At 39.4% G+C, this 15,280-nt stretch overlaps 2 protein-coding genes across 3 annotated transcripts; both read right to left on the bottom strand.

Moving 5' to 3' along the window:
* Window positions 1-1,595: 1,595 nt before the first annotated feature.
* LOC101736745 (macrophage mannose receptor 1) lies at window positions 1,596-8,586 on the bottom strand. Its single transcript, XM_004922011.5, has 6 exons — window positions 7,865-8,586; window positions 5,641-5,754; window positions 5,004-5,138; window positions 3,895-4,089; window positions 3,302-3,556; window positions 1,596-1,885 (listed from the first exon to the last, which is right to left on the bottom strand). The coding sequence occupies exons 1-6, from the start codon at window positions 7,914-7,916 to the stop codon at window positions 1,698-1,700; spliced, it is 939 nt and encodes a 312-aa protein (XP_004922068.1). The 5' UTR covers window positions 7,917-8,586; the 3' UTR covers window positions 1,596-1,697.
* An 84-nt stretch (window positions 8,587-8,670) lies between these two features.
* Window positions 8,671-13,478, bottom strand: LOC101736606 (macrophage mannose receptor 1). Of its 2 annotated transcripts, none has more exons than XM_004922010.5 (6): window positions 13,340-13,478; window positions 11,433-11,546; window positions 11,145-11,282; window positions 10,093-10,287; window positions 9,478-9,732; window positions 8,671-8,957 (listed from the first exon to the last, which is right to left on the bottom strand). In XM_004922010.5, exons 1-6 carry the CDS (start codon window positions 13,389-13,391, stop codon window positions 8,770-8,772), a joined length of 942 nt encoding a protein of 313 aa, XP_004922067.1. In that variant the 5' UTR covers window positions 13,392-13,478; the 3' UTR covers window positions 8,671-8,769. The 2 variants fall into 2 exon arrangements, with proteins under 2 accessions (XP_004922067.1, XP_062532310.1); XM_062676326.1 differs by having other exon boundaries at window positions 9,474-9,732; window positions 13,340-13,471.
* Between the last annotated feature and the right edge of the window lie 1,802 nt (window positions 13,479-15,280).

The following is a 15,280-nucleotide window of genomic DNA, read 5'->3' as shown; positions in this document are numbered from 1 at the left end:
ATTAAACATGTGACAGAATTTATGACCTGACTATGTATATATTAATACGGGAAGCAAAAACTTTGTATCCCTTTTTACGAAAATTGCGCGGACGGAGGAGTATGAAATTTTGTACACTTATAGAGAATATAGAGAAGAAGTACACAATGCTAATATTTTTTTAAAATAATGGATAAAAGATACATAGATCAATAAAGAAATCATTACACACACTACATACCATTTATTTGACGCACACACGCATGCATACTATCACGCATACTATTTATTGTCAAACTTTTGTTCTTGACGTCTGTTGTCAAATTGAGAATAGATTAAATATTGTTTGTCTTTGTTAATATTTTTTATAGTGTAGTCATGGCGAAATTTGTGATTATAGAAGTATAAAATAAAATCATAATAGTGTACAAACTTACAATTCCAATTAATTAACAGGTCCCTCTGTCTTGAATCAATTAAAAGAGTCGTAGGTTGTTGGAACGAAGTTCCTTTTTTTTTTAAACTTCGCCGCCAACAAACCGACCACGAAAATACTTTGTGTATTACTAAAAAATTTTACGGTACGTTCAACTTAAACAAAAGTAGATATCAAGTTTAAGTATAAACTTTTCTTAACAAGAACGCAGTCGCTAAAACTAACTAAAGCTAACAGCATTCTTGGAGTCATGTACAGGTGCTACGGAGTACAAATGTATTTAAGTTAGAATACATGAACTGAATTCTGAAGCGCGATATATCTCAAACAAGTCCGTGTGAACGAAGTGGCTCCACAGTCCAAATGTAACTCAGTAAATTAGTTTCTGCGTTGCGTACCTGGGAATACTAAATTGTATTACTGTTTTTCCTGCATGATTAACTTGATGGTTCAATGGTTAGCGTCACTAACTACTAGGCTGAGGGTCATAGATTTTGGCGCGTTGTGAAAGGGGGCTAGACGGAAAAAATTCTTACGAAAAGTTGTCACGACACTTTTTAGATCCGTCATTCTGACCAATCAACGTGTAGGCGCTTATCGCGTGACATTGCTCGTATCCGATTGGTCCGCGTAATGAGTACAGTTTCTCGAGATAGCGTTTCAACAATAGTAATTTAGTTCATAGTATTGTTTTTTTCTTCTTCATAATGCCGTAATTTATTATTATAACTTTAAAAAAAATTACAATTCCTTCAATAATTAATCGAAAGGAACTTCGTTCCATCCGGGTGTCCCTTGACACCTCTGAAGTTTTTTTTATTTTCATTAGTTCTTTGCTACGAATAAATATTTATTCGTAGGTTCTTTGTCTGGCTGTTGAATGTCTAAATTTGTATATATTTAAACGTACTAATATAAGGATGTATAATATATCGTCTCTGCTTACTATATAGGGAGTCGTAGTTTGGATAAAGATTTAAGTATTTAAGTATACTTTAAAAAAATATAATTGTCTATGTTACAAATATGTTGTTACAACTATTTGAGGATGCGAGTGTTTTTGCCCGACAATTCAACCTTTGAGAATATTTTTTATCAAACATTTTGAAATCTAAAGAAGTTTAGTGTTGAAAACAGAACCTAATTAACAATAATAAATGGAAAAACAATAACAATCGCATAATATTAAATACATTTAATTTGTCGTCAATAAATATCATCATTTCATTGTTTTGATCTTTGCAACTAACTCGGAAATGTTAGCTCTGAATTACTATCATTTTTATTTGTCGTCGTGCTCTCGGAGTAAGCTGCGAGGTTCCTTCTCGCAGATAAATGGTGCTGGTCTTTCGCACCAAAGGTCGTTGAATAGAGCCGAGCGGTAGATCGAGCCGCAATATTCACCATTAGAGGAGTTGTTGGGCTCACCACCAGACCATTTCTCGTAACCGGCCTCTTGTAATCTCTCACCTGAAATTGTATAGTACTGTTATGACGGTAAGAGTAACGCCATCTATCGCCGAATAGTCGAACGAATATCGAAGGACCTAGCAGCACCTAGAACGCTCGAGAAGTACAACGCCATCTATTGTTAAATAACGGAAACTACTACTAGAGATGTGTGGAATATTCTCGATAATTCTAGGGATGGGGTATCAGCTATAAAAGCGTTGTTGAGATGGCACGTAGTCAGTCAGTAATCGGAACTACTCGAAGCGAAAGGATCACCTGAAGCGAAGCGGAACAAGTGAATTGAGAGTTTTTGTGTGTTTGTAAAGTGTTTAAGTGTTCTAAGTGTTGAATATAGTTTTGTGTGAATACAGTGAAATTTTATTTATCTTGAACCCCAGCGTGTAACAGTACGAATCAAGAATTTGTGCTTCAATCTTTAAAAATATAATGGACTGACCACTGAAAATGTTGTTAATATTTATAAAGAAAGCATTTGAGTAACATGGCGGCTAAACGAAAAATTCTATTCGAAAAAAATAGAAGGCTCTGACTGCTCTAATCATTTCAGTGCGTTAAGTTCCGTGTGATTACGTTATCAAGATTACTGAGTTTAGTTTCACTATATTGGAATCAAACACAATTTGTACACAGGCTGTCAACTGCTGTGAAATACGACATAGAGAATGTTATTCATTTAAAAGAGCCTATTTTAGAATTTAATGCAATTAAACAAACATGACTTATTAAAAATCAGTCAAATAATTCACGACTTCACAACTAAAATAGATTTAACTAAAAAAATAATTTAATGTAATATAATACATATTAACGCTACTGTTTAGTTTGACCTGTATTTATAATATGTACTACCTAAATGATTTCGAAAAGGAAATGTGAAATCCAATGGTCAAAGCCCCATTCATTAGTCCAACCAGGTCTGGGCTAATCTTGATATTCCTGTCTTCGAAGCTATCCATACTATTGACTATCTGGCTTATTGACGAACTATAGTCAATAGAGGTTACATAAAGGTCACAACCATGAACATTGAGACGAAAGGTACAAAGTCGAGGACGAAAAATTAAAGTACTATACCCTAAAAACAAGTAATTTAACCAAAACATAATACACCTTTAACGTACAACACAGGTTCAAAGTTACAAAATAGTTCAGGTTGCAACAGCCTTCGGGTACCAGATTTCAATTATACTCTCTATTTGTTAACGACTACAACTTGTTCACAACAACAACTGCTCTTTATAGTCCAGATCTCGAATTGAATTGTAACGATACACATGGTTTTGGCCATGACTTTGAATGGAAACCGATTTTGAATTTCAATTTTTTTTGTGTGAAAGTCGATAATTTTAATAAGGAACTCAAGAACTTCTATCACATTTAAAAGTATTCAATAGCACAGAGAAATTCACAAACCATTGATCGTTAGCCATTCGCCGTGCTCATTCCAGTCGTGGAAGCCAATGAAGGCAACATCTTTCCAGAAACTTCCGATCATTTGACCGGCAGGGTTCTTCGCGAAAAGGTCCCTTAGGAACGCGGCTTCCTTATCGTTGTTAATAATCGTGAGGTATCCTCCTTCTGCTGAACAGGCCATGTAGGCACGCGACCAGGTACGAGGAACTTTGTGGAACTTGTAACAATTACCAGTGTCTTTGCTGAGAACATATTCTGTAATTTAAAATGAAGAATTTTTTTTTTAACCAAACAGTTAGCAAAAAAGTGAATAGTACAATCAATATCTCCTCTTAATTCTTATCTTGAATGCTAGTGGAAGGGAGTGAAGTGAGTACTCACACTATACGAGCTGTTACCATAATTGTGTTTCTACCGCAATGTCTTCTGAGGTAAAGGACTGCGTAACTACTATTTTAATCCAATCAAAACTGGTGCTTTATTTTTCACGTAAAGTTTTAACGTTTTGTAGTCACTCCAGTAACACTAGATAAGTTGAATAATATATAATTGATCAACTTTCTGCTTAACAAATGCTTAAGTAAAATACTGACCACTGTCAACGCTTCCACAAGAAGCCATAGCAACAGTTGAAGTCTTTTTCTTATAGCAAACGTATTGGAACGTCTCAGTACAGTTAACGTCGGCGAAGTTTCCATCAGGATTCATGAGGATACAGTTTTCGTCATCTCCGGCATTATCTGGTTCATAATCGGCCCAATCGTGAGGAATATTCGCCAATGGGACCCCTGGTAATGATAGAAAAACACGTTTCTAAATTTCGAATTCGCTATTTTACTTAAATAGGGAGAATTTTTAAAAACAATAGAATATTTCAAACCCTAGTGCTTTTGTGCATAGTGTTTTTTTTACTATTAATATTACGAATATTCAAATTTGTCAACCTTTTGCAGCTAATAGGGAAGATCAACCAGTAACCACTTAGTAATTCCAAAAAAAATTTAAGACTTGACAGTTCTTATTGTTATAGGGAAACGTGCTAGTTAACGAAAGAGACCGCTGAATATAGTCAAAGATATACAGCTGTTGCAATTGTCAGCTCCCTAAAAACCCAACACAGCATTCGGTCGATATTCTATAATTATTGCAGGGGCAGGTGATGGAGTGTCAGAGAAGCTGCTCTTCTTTCCCACACAGACCCTAACATTCAAGCTGCAGCTAAGATGGAGACCTCACACGAATCCTGATCCTGCAAGTCACGGACCTCTATTTCCACCAGCCTGAGGTCAGTAATGAAGACCCAGGACACGTAAGCTACTCTCCACGCGTCTTCTGAAAAAGCAACCGGGAAACGTATTCCCCGACCCAGACTGGTTCTGACCCAGCGGGGTATCCTCGGAGTACAAATTTATGACACTGTCTAGGTAGACTTCGGATAGTCTACCAACCTAGAGGACCAATAGCAGCGGGACATACGTTCCACGCGAAACGCGTCACCTTGCTTCTGGCTTGCCTCGGGTGAGTTCAGTCTCGTTTGAAACACAGGCACTGGTGGTAGATAAATGGATGTTTTAGTTTTAGACATGCCTCTCTATCCCCTCTCCCCCCCCCCCTCTGGCTGAGCGGAAAACCGACTATTCCGGCGAAAAAGCCTGAAATTTTTAATTGATGAAAACGTAAAAAATCTCAAATGTTTGCTTACCTTCAACAGAACGGTAGTCTCCTTTAGAAAATGTCGCATGGATGCCGGTGAATATACCACATGAAGTCTTGTTCTTTATTAGAGATAACATGCCGCTCTTCAACGCATCGTCCAGAGGAGATGCCAAAACGGACCCTATTCGCAAATACGTTTTGACCTTATAATTTTTTTTGTTTTTTTTTTTTTGTATAGATCTTAATTCTTAGTATTGTTACAACGGCTTCCCCACCCTTCAAACCGAAACGCATTACTGCTTCATGACAGAAATAGGCAGGGCGGTGGTACCTACCCGTGCGGACACACAAGAGGTCCTACCACCAGTAATTACGCAAATTTTAATTTTGCGGGTTTCATTTTTATTACACGATGTTATTCCTTCACCGTGGAAGTTAGTCGTGAACAATTGTTAAATACGTATTTCATGAGAAAAATTGGTACCCGCCTGCGGGATTCGAACACCGGTGCATCGCTACTTATGAATACACCGGACGTCTTATCCTTTAGGCCACGAGTATTTCATTATTATTATTGCTTATTTTTACGGTTTCCAAGTTTCGAGAACACTTTACTTGCTCCGTGCAACAAAATCAATTTTGTTATTATTGTGTGTTCTATTATTTTTATTGAAATATTATACCTTCAAGATGACATCTCAATCGAGCCTCCTGCCAGTTAGCCGGGATCTCCTGAAGCTTCAACCACCCGTTGATGTCCCTGAAGTATGTATAGTCATATCGAAACTGTTGACCGTCTAGTGTAGAAAAACAAAACAATAATCATAAATCACATCATGTGTTTATATTTAAATGTGAGTCACGCCTCGTAATGTTTTATTAACATTCATGAAGGGATAAGGAGGAAGGAGGAATGGAGTTATAATAATAAATAATAATTTTCAAGGCATTTACGTTTTTGATGTTTATGGGTTCCGCTAAACACTTAACATCAGGTGGGCCGTGGGCTCGTCCACCCATCGAAGCAAGAAAAAAAAGATATTGTAATAAATCAGATTTGCAACAATTTGCGGAAACAAAATCAGCAGAAAAACAATCGCTTTATTTCTAAGCCACAAAAAATATAAAATAAATAAATAAATAAATATTCACTAACAATCACGCCACGTTAACTGGTCCCGTGATAAGTTCGTAAAGAACTTGTGTTACAGGTACCAGATAACGGAAATAAATGTAAGATTTTTTATTATACACATACATATATTTAATATACATCCATAACCCTGGAAAAGACATTTATATTTACCATACAAATATCTTCCCTTGGCGGGATTCAAACCTGCGACCCCCTTGGGTAGTGACCATGTCACTTACCACTACACCAGACGGCCGTATATAAATATAAGATGATTAAAACATTTTCGATCCTCACAAGTAACCAACTTAATCCCTCACGACCTAAAAGCATTTCGACCGGGGTCCTGCTTCTGTAATTGTTCATTTAATAACTGTGAACAAATCACCATAACCACAGTCACCCGGACACAAATTAGGATTCCCTGTGTTATGGATACTGACTTTTTACTGGTGGTAGGACCTCTCGTGAGTCCACGCGGCTAGGTACTACCACCCCGCCTATTTCTGCCTTGAAGCAGTAATGCGTTTCGGTTTGAAAACTGGGGCAGCCGTTGTAACTATACTGAGATCTTAGAACTTATATCTCAAGGTGGGTGACGCATTTACGTTGTAGATGTCTATGGGCTCCAGTAACTACTTAACACCGGGTGGACTGTGAGCTCGTCCATCCATCTAAGCCAGCCTTTCTCAAAGTGGGCGATAACGCCCCCTTGTGGGCGCTGCAGGCTTAATGGGGGGCGGTAATAGACCCAGAAAAAAATAGGGGCGTTGTGTAGAGGCTTGGGAGGCGATTTGTAATTTCATCTAGGAGAACTCGTAGGCACCAACTGAGCTCTCACTATAGTGGTTTTTAAGTAGGTAGAAAAAATGGGGGCGCTAAAAAATAATTTATTCTCAAAGTGGGCAGTAGACAAAATAAGTTTGAGAACCACTGATCTAAGCAAAAAAATAAAAAATAAAACACACCCGCGTGCGCGAATTTCCTGATCTTCACTTCTCAAGGTATGGTATCGACATTTAGACTACTACCGTAATACCGTGAAAATCGTTGGCTCGTCTGTCGAATAATTAAACTACTTTTACGACTTATTCGCGCTTTTTCATTCTTTATTTTTATTGTCGTCATATATTTGGAACGTTTCAAATACTTTACAGTTTTCACGAATGACATGTCCGTATAAAAATGCGAATTAAAACCGTTAAAGTAATTTTCATTGTACATATGACTCGCGAAAACCGATGAATAATAATACTACATATACTATATCATAATACTATGTATATATTAATAACAATATTTCTAAGTAATTAATTGTTAGACTAATAAGCACTTTATTACGCATGCCGCACGATCGGACCGAAATGAATTATAATATTACTAGCTGACCCAGCAGACTTCGTAGTGCCTCAATCGATAAATAAAAGGCCTAAACTTTTGTATAAAATAAACTTAAAAGAAACAAAAGGAATCCGTCCGACGGGGGACGCATCAAAGGAAAAACAAAATTGCTATTTTTATTTAATTCCGAGCACTTTCATATTTATTTACCTTTTAAACCTTCTCTGGACTTCCACGAGTAATTCAAGACCAAAATTAGCCAAATCGATCCAGCCGTTCTCGAGTTTTAGCGAGACTAACGAACAGCAATTCATTTTTATATATATAGATTGTTAAATAGAAACAGGGCACATCAAAATCTAACTCAAAGAAATTTCTTGTTTAAGAATGAACATAAAAGTACTTCTCAAATACCTATAAAAATTACTCACCCAGATAAGTGACGGCCAGAACCAAAACGAGGCTGGCCACTGCCGCTTTCATGTTTACGCTTCTGTAAAACAACTCAAATTAACAACACCGGGTCATTTGTTTTATATATTCGTGATAATAGTTCGTTATCTGTGCCAATTAATTCACTTGTTATTGAATTCTATATGACCTTCCAATATTACGCTAATAATAACGGGCGCTAGTATGATTTTCTGACGCGACAGTTCAGTACGTCCATAAAAATAGTGAATGAATTTTTCAAAAACTCAAGCTCATTAGGATGAAATTAATTCGGAATTAGTTTCAACAAATTGTGCATTTCATTCGATAAGCGATAGTCACACCGGAGCGTGACCAGGTTTCACTGGTCATTAATAAAAAATAACATAATGAGAATCTGTAGGTTTTATTTGTAGACAAGTATATGGCCCACCTGCTGGTGAACGGTGAACTCTTTTTATAATTGAAGGATTACTGGTGGCCCGGAGGCCTTTCCAGTTTCACCAAGACGGGTTCAGCCAGGAGGAGTGGGATTCGCTAACAACTGCCCGAGCGCCTCCGAAGGAGACCTAACAACTCAAGAGCAACTGCTTCGCGAATGAATCTACCACCGAATCGGAATCGCGACCCGCTGAGAAGATCCGACGAGAAACTTAGCGGGCTTATGCATGGGTTAGGCTGCACGTCGACCTCTTTGTCGAGTTCGACGAGTACGGTTACCGGGGTATTTTGAAGTCTAAAGAAGATTAGTGTTGCAAACAAAACTTAATTAACAATAATAAATGTAAAAACAATAACAATCTCATAATATTAAATACATTTAATTTGTCGTCAATAAATATCATTATTTCGTTATTTTGATCTTTGCAACTAACTCGAAATGCTAACTCGGAATTAGTATTGTTCATTTGTCGTCGTGCTCTCGGAGTAAGCTGCGAGGTTCCTTCTCGCAGATAAACGGTGCCGGCTTTTCGCACCACAGGTCGTTGAGTAGAGCCGAGCGGTAGATAGAGCCGCAATATTCACCAGTCGTCGCGTTACTAGGCTCGCCGCCAGACCATTTCTCGTAACCGGCCTCTTGTAATTTCTCACCTGGAATTGTATAATACGAATCAAGGATTTATGCTTCAATCTTTAAAAACACTCTGGAACATAGTTTTTTTTCGATCGGATCCATTTATGTTTTGGATTGTGATAATATCGTAGACTGACCACTAAAAATTTTGTAAATATTTAAGGACAGCATTTGAGTGATGAAAAATTAAAGTACTTTACCCTAAATATAATTAATTTAACCAAATATTATACACATTTAACGTACAATACAGGTTCAAAGTTACAAAATAGCTCAGGTTGCAACAGCCTTCGGGTACCAGAATTAATTATACTCTCTGTTTGTTAAGGACTACAACTTGTTTACAACAATAACTGCTCTTTATAGTCCAGATCTCGAATTAAATTGTAACGATACACGTGATTTTGGCCATGGCTTTGAGTGGAAACCGATTTTGAATTTCAATCATTTTTGTGTGAAAGTCAATAATTTTAATAAGTAAGTCAAGAACTTCTATCACGTTTAAAAGTATTCAATAGCACAGAGAAATTCACAAACCATTGATCGTTAACCATTCCCCGCGCTCATTCCAGTCGTGGAAGCCAATGAAGGCAACGTCTTTCCAGAAACTTCCGATCATGTGAACGGCAGGGTTCTTCACGAAAAGGTCCCTTAGGAACACGGCCTCCTTCTCGTTGTTAATAATCGTGAGGTATCCGCCTTCAGCTGAACAGGCCATGTAGGCACGCGACCAGGTACGGGGAACTTTGTGGAACTTGTAACAATTACCAGTGTCTTTGCTGAGAACATATTCTGTAATTTCAAATGAAACGGGTTTTAACCAAACAGTTGACAGAAAAGTGAATAGTACAATCAATGTAAGTATATCTTCTCCTAATTCTTTTCTCGAATGCAAGTAGTAGAGTATTGTGGGTACTTGTAAGCCCGTGCGAGCCGTTACCACAATCTTATTTTTACCGCAATGCAATCTATATTCAGATGTAAAGGACCGGGTAACTAATACCATAATGCAATGCAATCGAGACTTGTGCTTTATTTCTGAAGTCTTTTCGTTTTGGTAACCACTCCAATAGCACTAGGTGAGTTGAGAACTCATCTATAACAATATATAATTTGATAAATTTCCTGCTTAACAAATGCTTAAGTACTGACCGCTATCAACACTGCCACAAGAAGCCATAGCAATAGTCGAAGTCTTTTTCTTATAGCAAACGTATTGGAACGTTTCAGTGCAATTAACATCGGCGAAGTTTCCATCAGGGTTCATGAGGATACAGTTTTCGTCACCTCCAGCATTATCTGGTTCATAATCCGCCCAATCGTGAGGAATTTTCGCCAATGGGACACCTGTTAATGATAGGAAAACACGTGTCTAAATTTAGAATCCACCTGTTTATTTGATAGGCACGGATATTTTTTTAAAACAAGAGGATATTTAAAACAGTGTAATACTCGTGGTTTTTTATTACCAATAAAAGATACGAGCCTTCAAATTTGTCAACCTTTTGTAGCTAATGGGAAAGTTCCACCTTTCACTACTTGGTAATTCCAGTAAGTTGTTCCAGTTGCAATTGTCAGCTCCCTAAAGACCCAACTCGGCATTCAATCGTAATCCTATAATTATTACAGAAGCAGGTGACGGAGCCTGAGAGAGACTGCTCTTTTCTCTCCGTACCAACCCGGACAATCGAACCGAAGCTGGGATAGAGACCTCGCCCGAATCCAGATCTCATAAACCCGAGACTTCTCTTTCTATCGGCTTGAGACCAGTAATGGAGAGCCAAGAAAATGACATGTAAGCTACTTTCCACGCGTCTTCTGAAAAAGAATCCGGAAAATGGATGACCGTATTCCCAGACCAGCACTGACTCTGGCCCAGCGGGATGTCCTCGGGGTAGAAATTGACAACACTATCTAAGTAGACTTCGGATAGCCTCACAACTTGCAAAACCAGTGGTTGTGGAGTAATGGGGAGACATATGTAAGTTCCACGCGCAACGAGTCATTTTGTTTCTGGCTTACCCCGGGTGAATTCAGTCTCGTTTGAAGCTTGGGGACTGGTGGATGCACTGGAGACCAACAGGGTGTTTTAGTTTTAGACACGCCCCGCCTATCGCCCCTCGAGGTGAAAACCGACGATTCCGTCGCGAAAGGTTGAAATTTTAAAATAAATATAACGTTTAAAATCTCTAATGTTGGCTTACCTTCAACAGAACGGTAGTCTCCTTTAGAAAATGTCGCATGGATGCCGGTGAATATACCACATGAAGTCTTCTTGTTCTTTATTAGAGATAGCATGCCGCTCTTCAACGCATCGTCCAGAGGAGATGCCAAAACGGACCCTATTCGCAAATACGTTTAAATTACTCATGACCTAATGAATTGCTTATTTTTACGATTTCTAAGTTTCGAGAACAATTTGCTTAAATTGGGCGACAAAATCATTTATTATTATTAATGTGTTCTCTATTATTACGATTGAAATTTTGTACCTTCAAGATGACATCTCAATCGAGCCTCCTGCCAGGTAGCTGGGATCTCTTGAAGCTTCAACCAGCCGTTGATATCCCGCATGTACGTGTAGTCATAACGAAACTGCTGACCATCTACGAGAAAAAAAAATCATAGCTTTATCCATATTCGAAAGTACGCTACGCCAGTTTATGTTTTATTGACGCTCATGGAGGAATAAGGAGGAAGGAGGAATTATATAAGATACTAATATATACATATACTAATAACTATATAAGAATTTGTCAAGGTGGGTGACGACATTTACCTTGCTCATTTTTATGGGCTCCGGTAAATACTACCCAACACCCATCTAAGTAAAAAAAAGGATATTGTATAATAATTAAACCATATTTGCAAAATTTTGCGGAAATAAAAGCACAACCAGCAGAAAAACAATCCCTTTCAAATCAAAACTTCCTGATCTTCACTTCTCAAGGTGTGGTGGCAACATTTTATACAACTACATAACACCGTGAAAATCATTAACTAGTCTATGATACATTTAAAACTGCTTTTACGGCTTAATCGCTCGTTTTTTATTGTCATCATATTATTTGGGACGTTTCGAACACTTTCCGGGTTTCGCAAATGACATGTCCGTATAGAAATTCGCGAAAAACAAAAAACGGTTTTACGGTTACATTGTACATATGACTGTCGAAAACCGATGACTATACTACATATACTATATCATAACATAATACTATTTATTAGTAATAAGATTACTAAGAAATTAATTGTTGAAGAAAATACACTTTACTGCGCATTCCGCACCGTCGGACAATTATAATTAAATAGAAGCACGGTACATAAAAATAAAAAACGTTCAAGAATGAACAAAAAATAACTTTTCAAATGCCTGTAAAAAGACTGACGCAGATTTTTTTTTCTTCAGGTGGAAATCGCCGGATAACCGCCCTCCACTGGGGATGGAGGGCGGAGCATGTCGGAGTCGAACTGACTAAAATCTAATGTCGCTCAACAAACCGCGTCCGAACCTCTCATGAGACAGAGCTTATGAAAAGGCAAAGCCCGCCTAGATTGCGCCGCCTAGAGTGAGTTATCCTACGGAATACCCCGCTGGACCAGGCAAATCGCCTACGACCAGTCGAAGGATCGGCTCGCCGCCTGTACCATGACTCCAGCACGGACCGCCGAGATTGGGCCCTCCGCGCTCCGACCACACTGGGGCTAAGACGCGCCGTACCCCGGGCACGAAGGTAAGCCCGCCACTGATAGTCAGCGGCGAACGCCTCCGCCTCCAAGACCCAAGACGGCATCCCAGCCAGTACACACGCCGCCTCGAAGGAGATGGTGCCATAACCACGGATGACCCTGACCGCGATGGTTCGTTGCAGCCGTTGCAGCAGCTGGAGCAGCGTATAGGGCCATTGATCGCACCACCCCTGTATAGAGACGGCGCGTCCTGGTCAGGCCCCCTGACGTTGGACAGAAGCCGGCTTAACGCGCCAGCCACCCCCAACAAACGTGGGATCAGATTCTGAAAGTGAGCACGGAAGGTTCAACGACTGTCCAGAATGAGGCCGAGGTACTTCAACTACATCTCGACCCCAATGTGGACGCCTCCAACCACGATATGGGCATCGACAGGGGGCGCTCTCTAGGGCCTGTGGAACCACATGGCCTCAGATTTACTGAGCGCCACGTCGAGGCTGAGTTTCCTGATTTTACCGACGACATGCGCCACCCCAGCGGTAGTAAGACGAGCAGACTCAGCAACCCTCAGCACCCAATCATACCCGATATTCCACAAAAGAGGGCCGAGCACCGACCCCTGCGGAACACCGCGCAAGACCGGGAATCGATGCACGATCCCAGTGTCTCCGGTACACGTGACCGATCTGTCCTCCAAGTAGGTACTTACCCAGATAAGCGATGGTCAGAACAAAAACCAGGCTGGCCACTGCCGCTTTCATGTTTACGCTTCTGTAAAACAACTGAAATTAACCACACCGGATCATTTGTTTTATATATTCGTGATAATAGTTCGTTATCTGTGCCAATTAAATCACTTGTTATTCAATTCTATATAACCTTCTAATATTACGCTTATAGCAACGGGCGCTAGTATGATTTTCTGACGCGGGAGTTCAGTACGTCCATAAAAATGGTGAATGAATTTTTCAAAAACTCAATCTCATTAGAATGGAATTAATTCGGAATTAGTTTCAACAAATTGTGCATTTCATTCGATAAGTGATAGTCACACCGGAGCATGACCAGGTTTCACTGGTCATTAATAAAAAATAACATAATGAGATTCTGTAGGCTTAATGATGAGTGGTAACCGTCGCTCATGGACTTCAGGAGTACTGAAGCGCAGTGATCCGAAGACTACAGTTGAGGACTCTCTCCTCTAGCCTCGTTTGAAAATGAACTCAAATGAAAAATGAAATGGAATCAAACCCGCAAAATTATAATTTGCGTAATTACTGGTGGTAGGACCTCTTCTAAGTCCGCGCGGATAGATACCACCACCTTGCCTATTTTCTGCCGTGAAGCAATAATGCGTTTCGGTTTGAAGGGTGGGGCAGCCGTTGTAACTATACTGAGACCTTAGTACTCATATCTCAAGGTGGGTGGCGCATTTACGTTGCAGATGTCTATGGGCTCCAGTAACCACTAAGCACCAGGTAGGCTGTCCACCTATCTAAGCAATAAAAATAAATATTTGTCTTGACAAATTAGTTCGTATTAAATGCTATCAATGTGTTTGCGAGATGTAAATATAATTTTAAGGTGTTTTTGTCTTCACAGATGAAGTATCGAAAACCAACAAGTTAACGAGTGAAATCCACAGCTCTAAGGAACATCGAGAACGCTACCCAAACAAAATAAATTTGACCCCTTTAAAATATACGTATCTCCAAAAATTCTAAATTGAATGGAAATTCACAACTATTTGTGGATCGAAGACAAGCGTATCAGTAGTACTGTTGTTAACTACATAATTTATCGATGGGGACAAGGCCGGGTCACGATAAGGGACCGTCTCTCTCTGTAATCGCACTAAATATCATTTTTCAAGTATATTTTATTTATTTGTTGCTTAGATGGGTGGACGATCTCACGGCCCTCTTCCTCCTCGCGTCGTTTCCTCACTGCTGAGGGTCGTGACGTATTTTGACAGGATTTTAATTCGTTGCAATGTCCCTCCAGCGCCTCCGACCATTGCCCGCATGAAGGGCTTCGTGGAATAGAATCCCTAGTGTAGTGCGCATTTGATCAAACTACCTTGTCGGACTGCGCCCGCGCGGTCTCTTTCCCTCGATCTTCTCCGTCTCTCTAGGCGTTATATGTTTACTGGAGCCCATAGACATCTACAACGTAAATGCCACCACCTACCTTGAGATATGAGTTCTAAAGTCTCAGTTTTTACAATACAACGGCTAACCTACCCTTCAAACCGAAACACATTAGTACTTCACGGCAAAAATAGCCAGGGTGGTGGTACCTACCCTTTGTGAACTCACAAGACGTCCTACCACCAGTAATTACACAAATTATAATTTTCAGCATTTCATTTTTACTATACGATATTATTCCTTCACCGTGGAAGTCAATCGTGAACGTTTGTCAAGTACGTATTTCATTAGAAAAATTAGTACCTACTACCGGACTTGTTATCCTTTAGGCCACGACGACTTACAATAAGTTTAGATGTACATATGTATGTTTTTGTTAGACTGAACAGCCTGCCTGGGTTAAAAGGTTATTACTATGTAAAAGCTGTATTAGTATACAGGTTTATTACAGGAGGGAGTGGAGTTAGTAGGGGTAGAGGTAAGGCGTATTGTACGCCCGC

This window comes from Bombyx mori, chromosome 26, assembly GCF_030269925.1.
Source record: "Bombyx mori chromosome 26, ASM3026992v2".
Classification (NCBI taxonomy): domain Eukaryota; kingdom Metazoa; phylum Arthropoda; class Insecta; order Lepidoptera; family Bombycidae; genus Bombyx; species Bombyx mori.
This window is presented reverse-complemented; position numbering and strand designations above follow the sequence as displayed.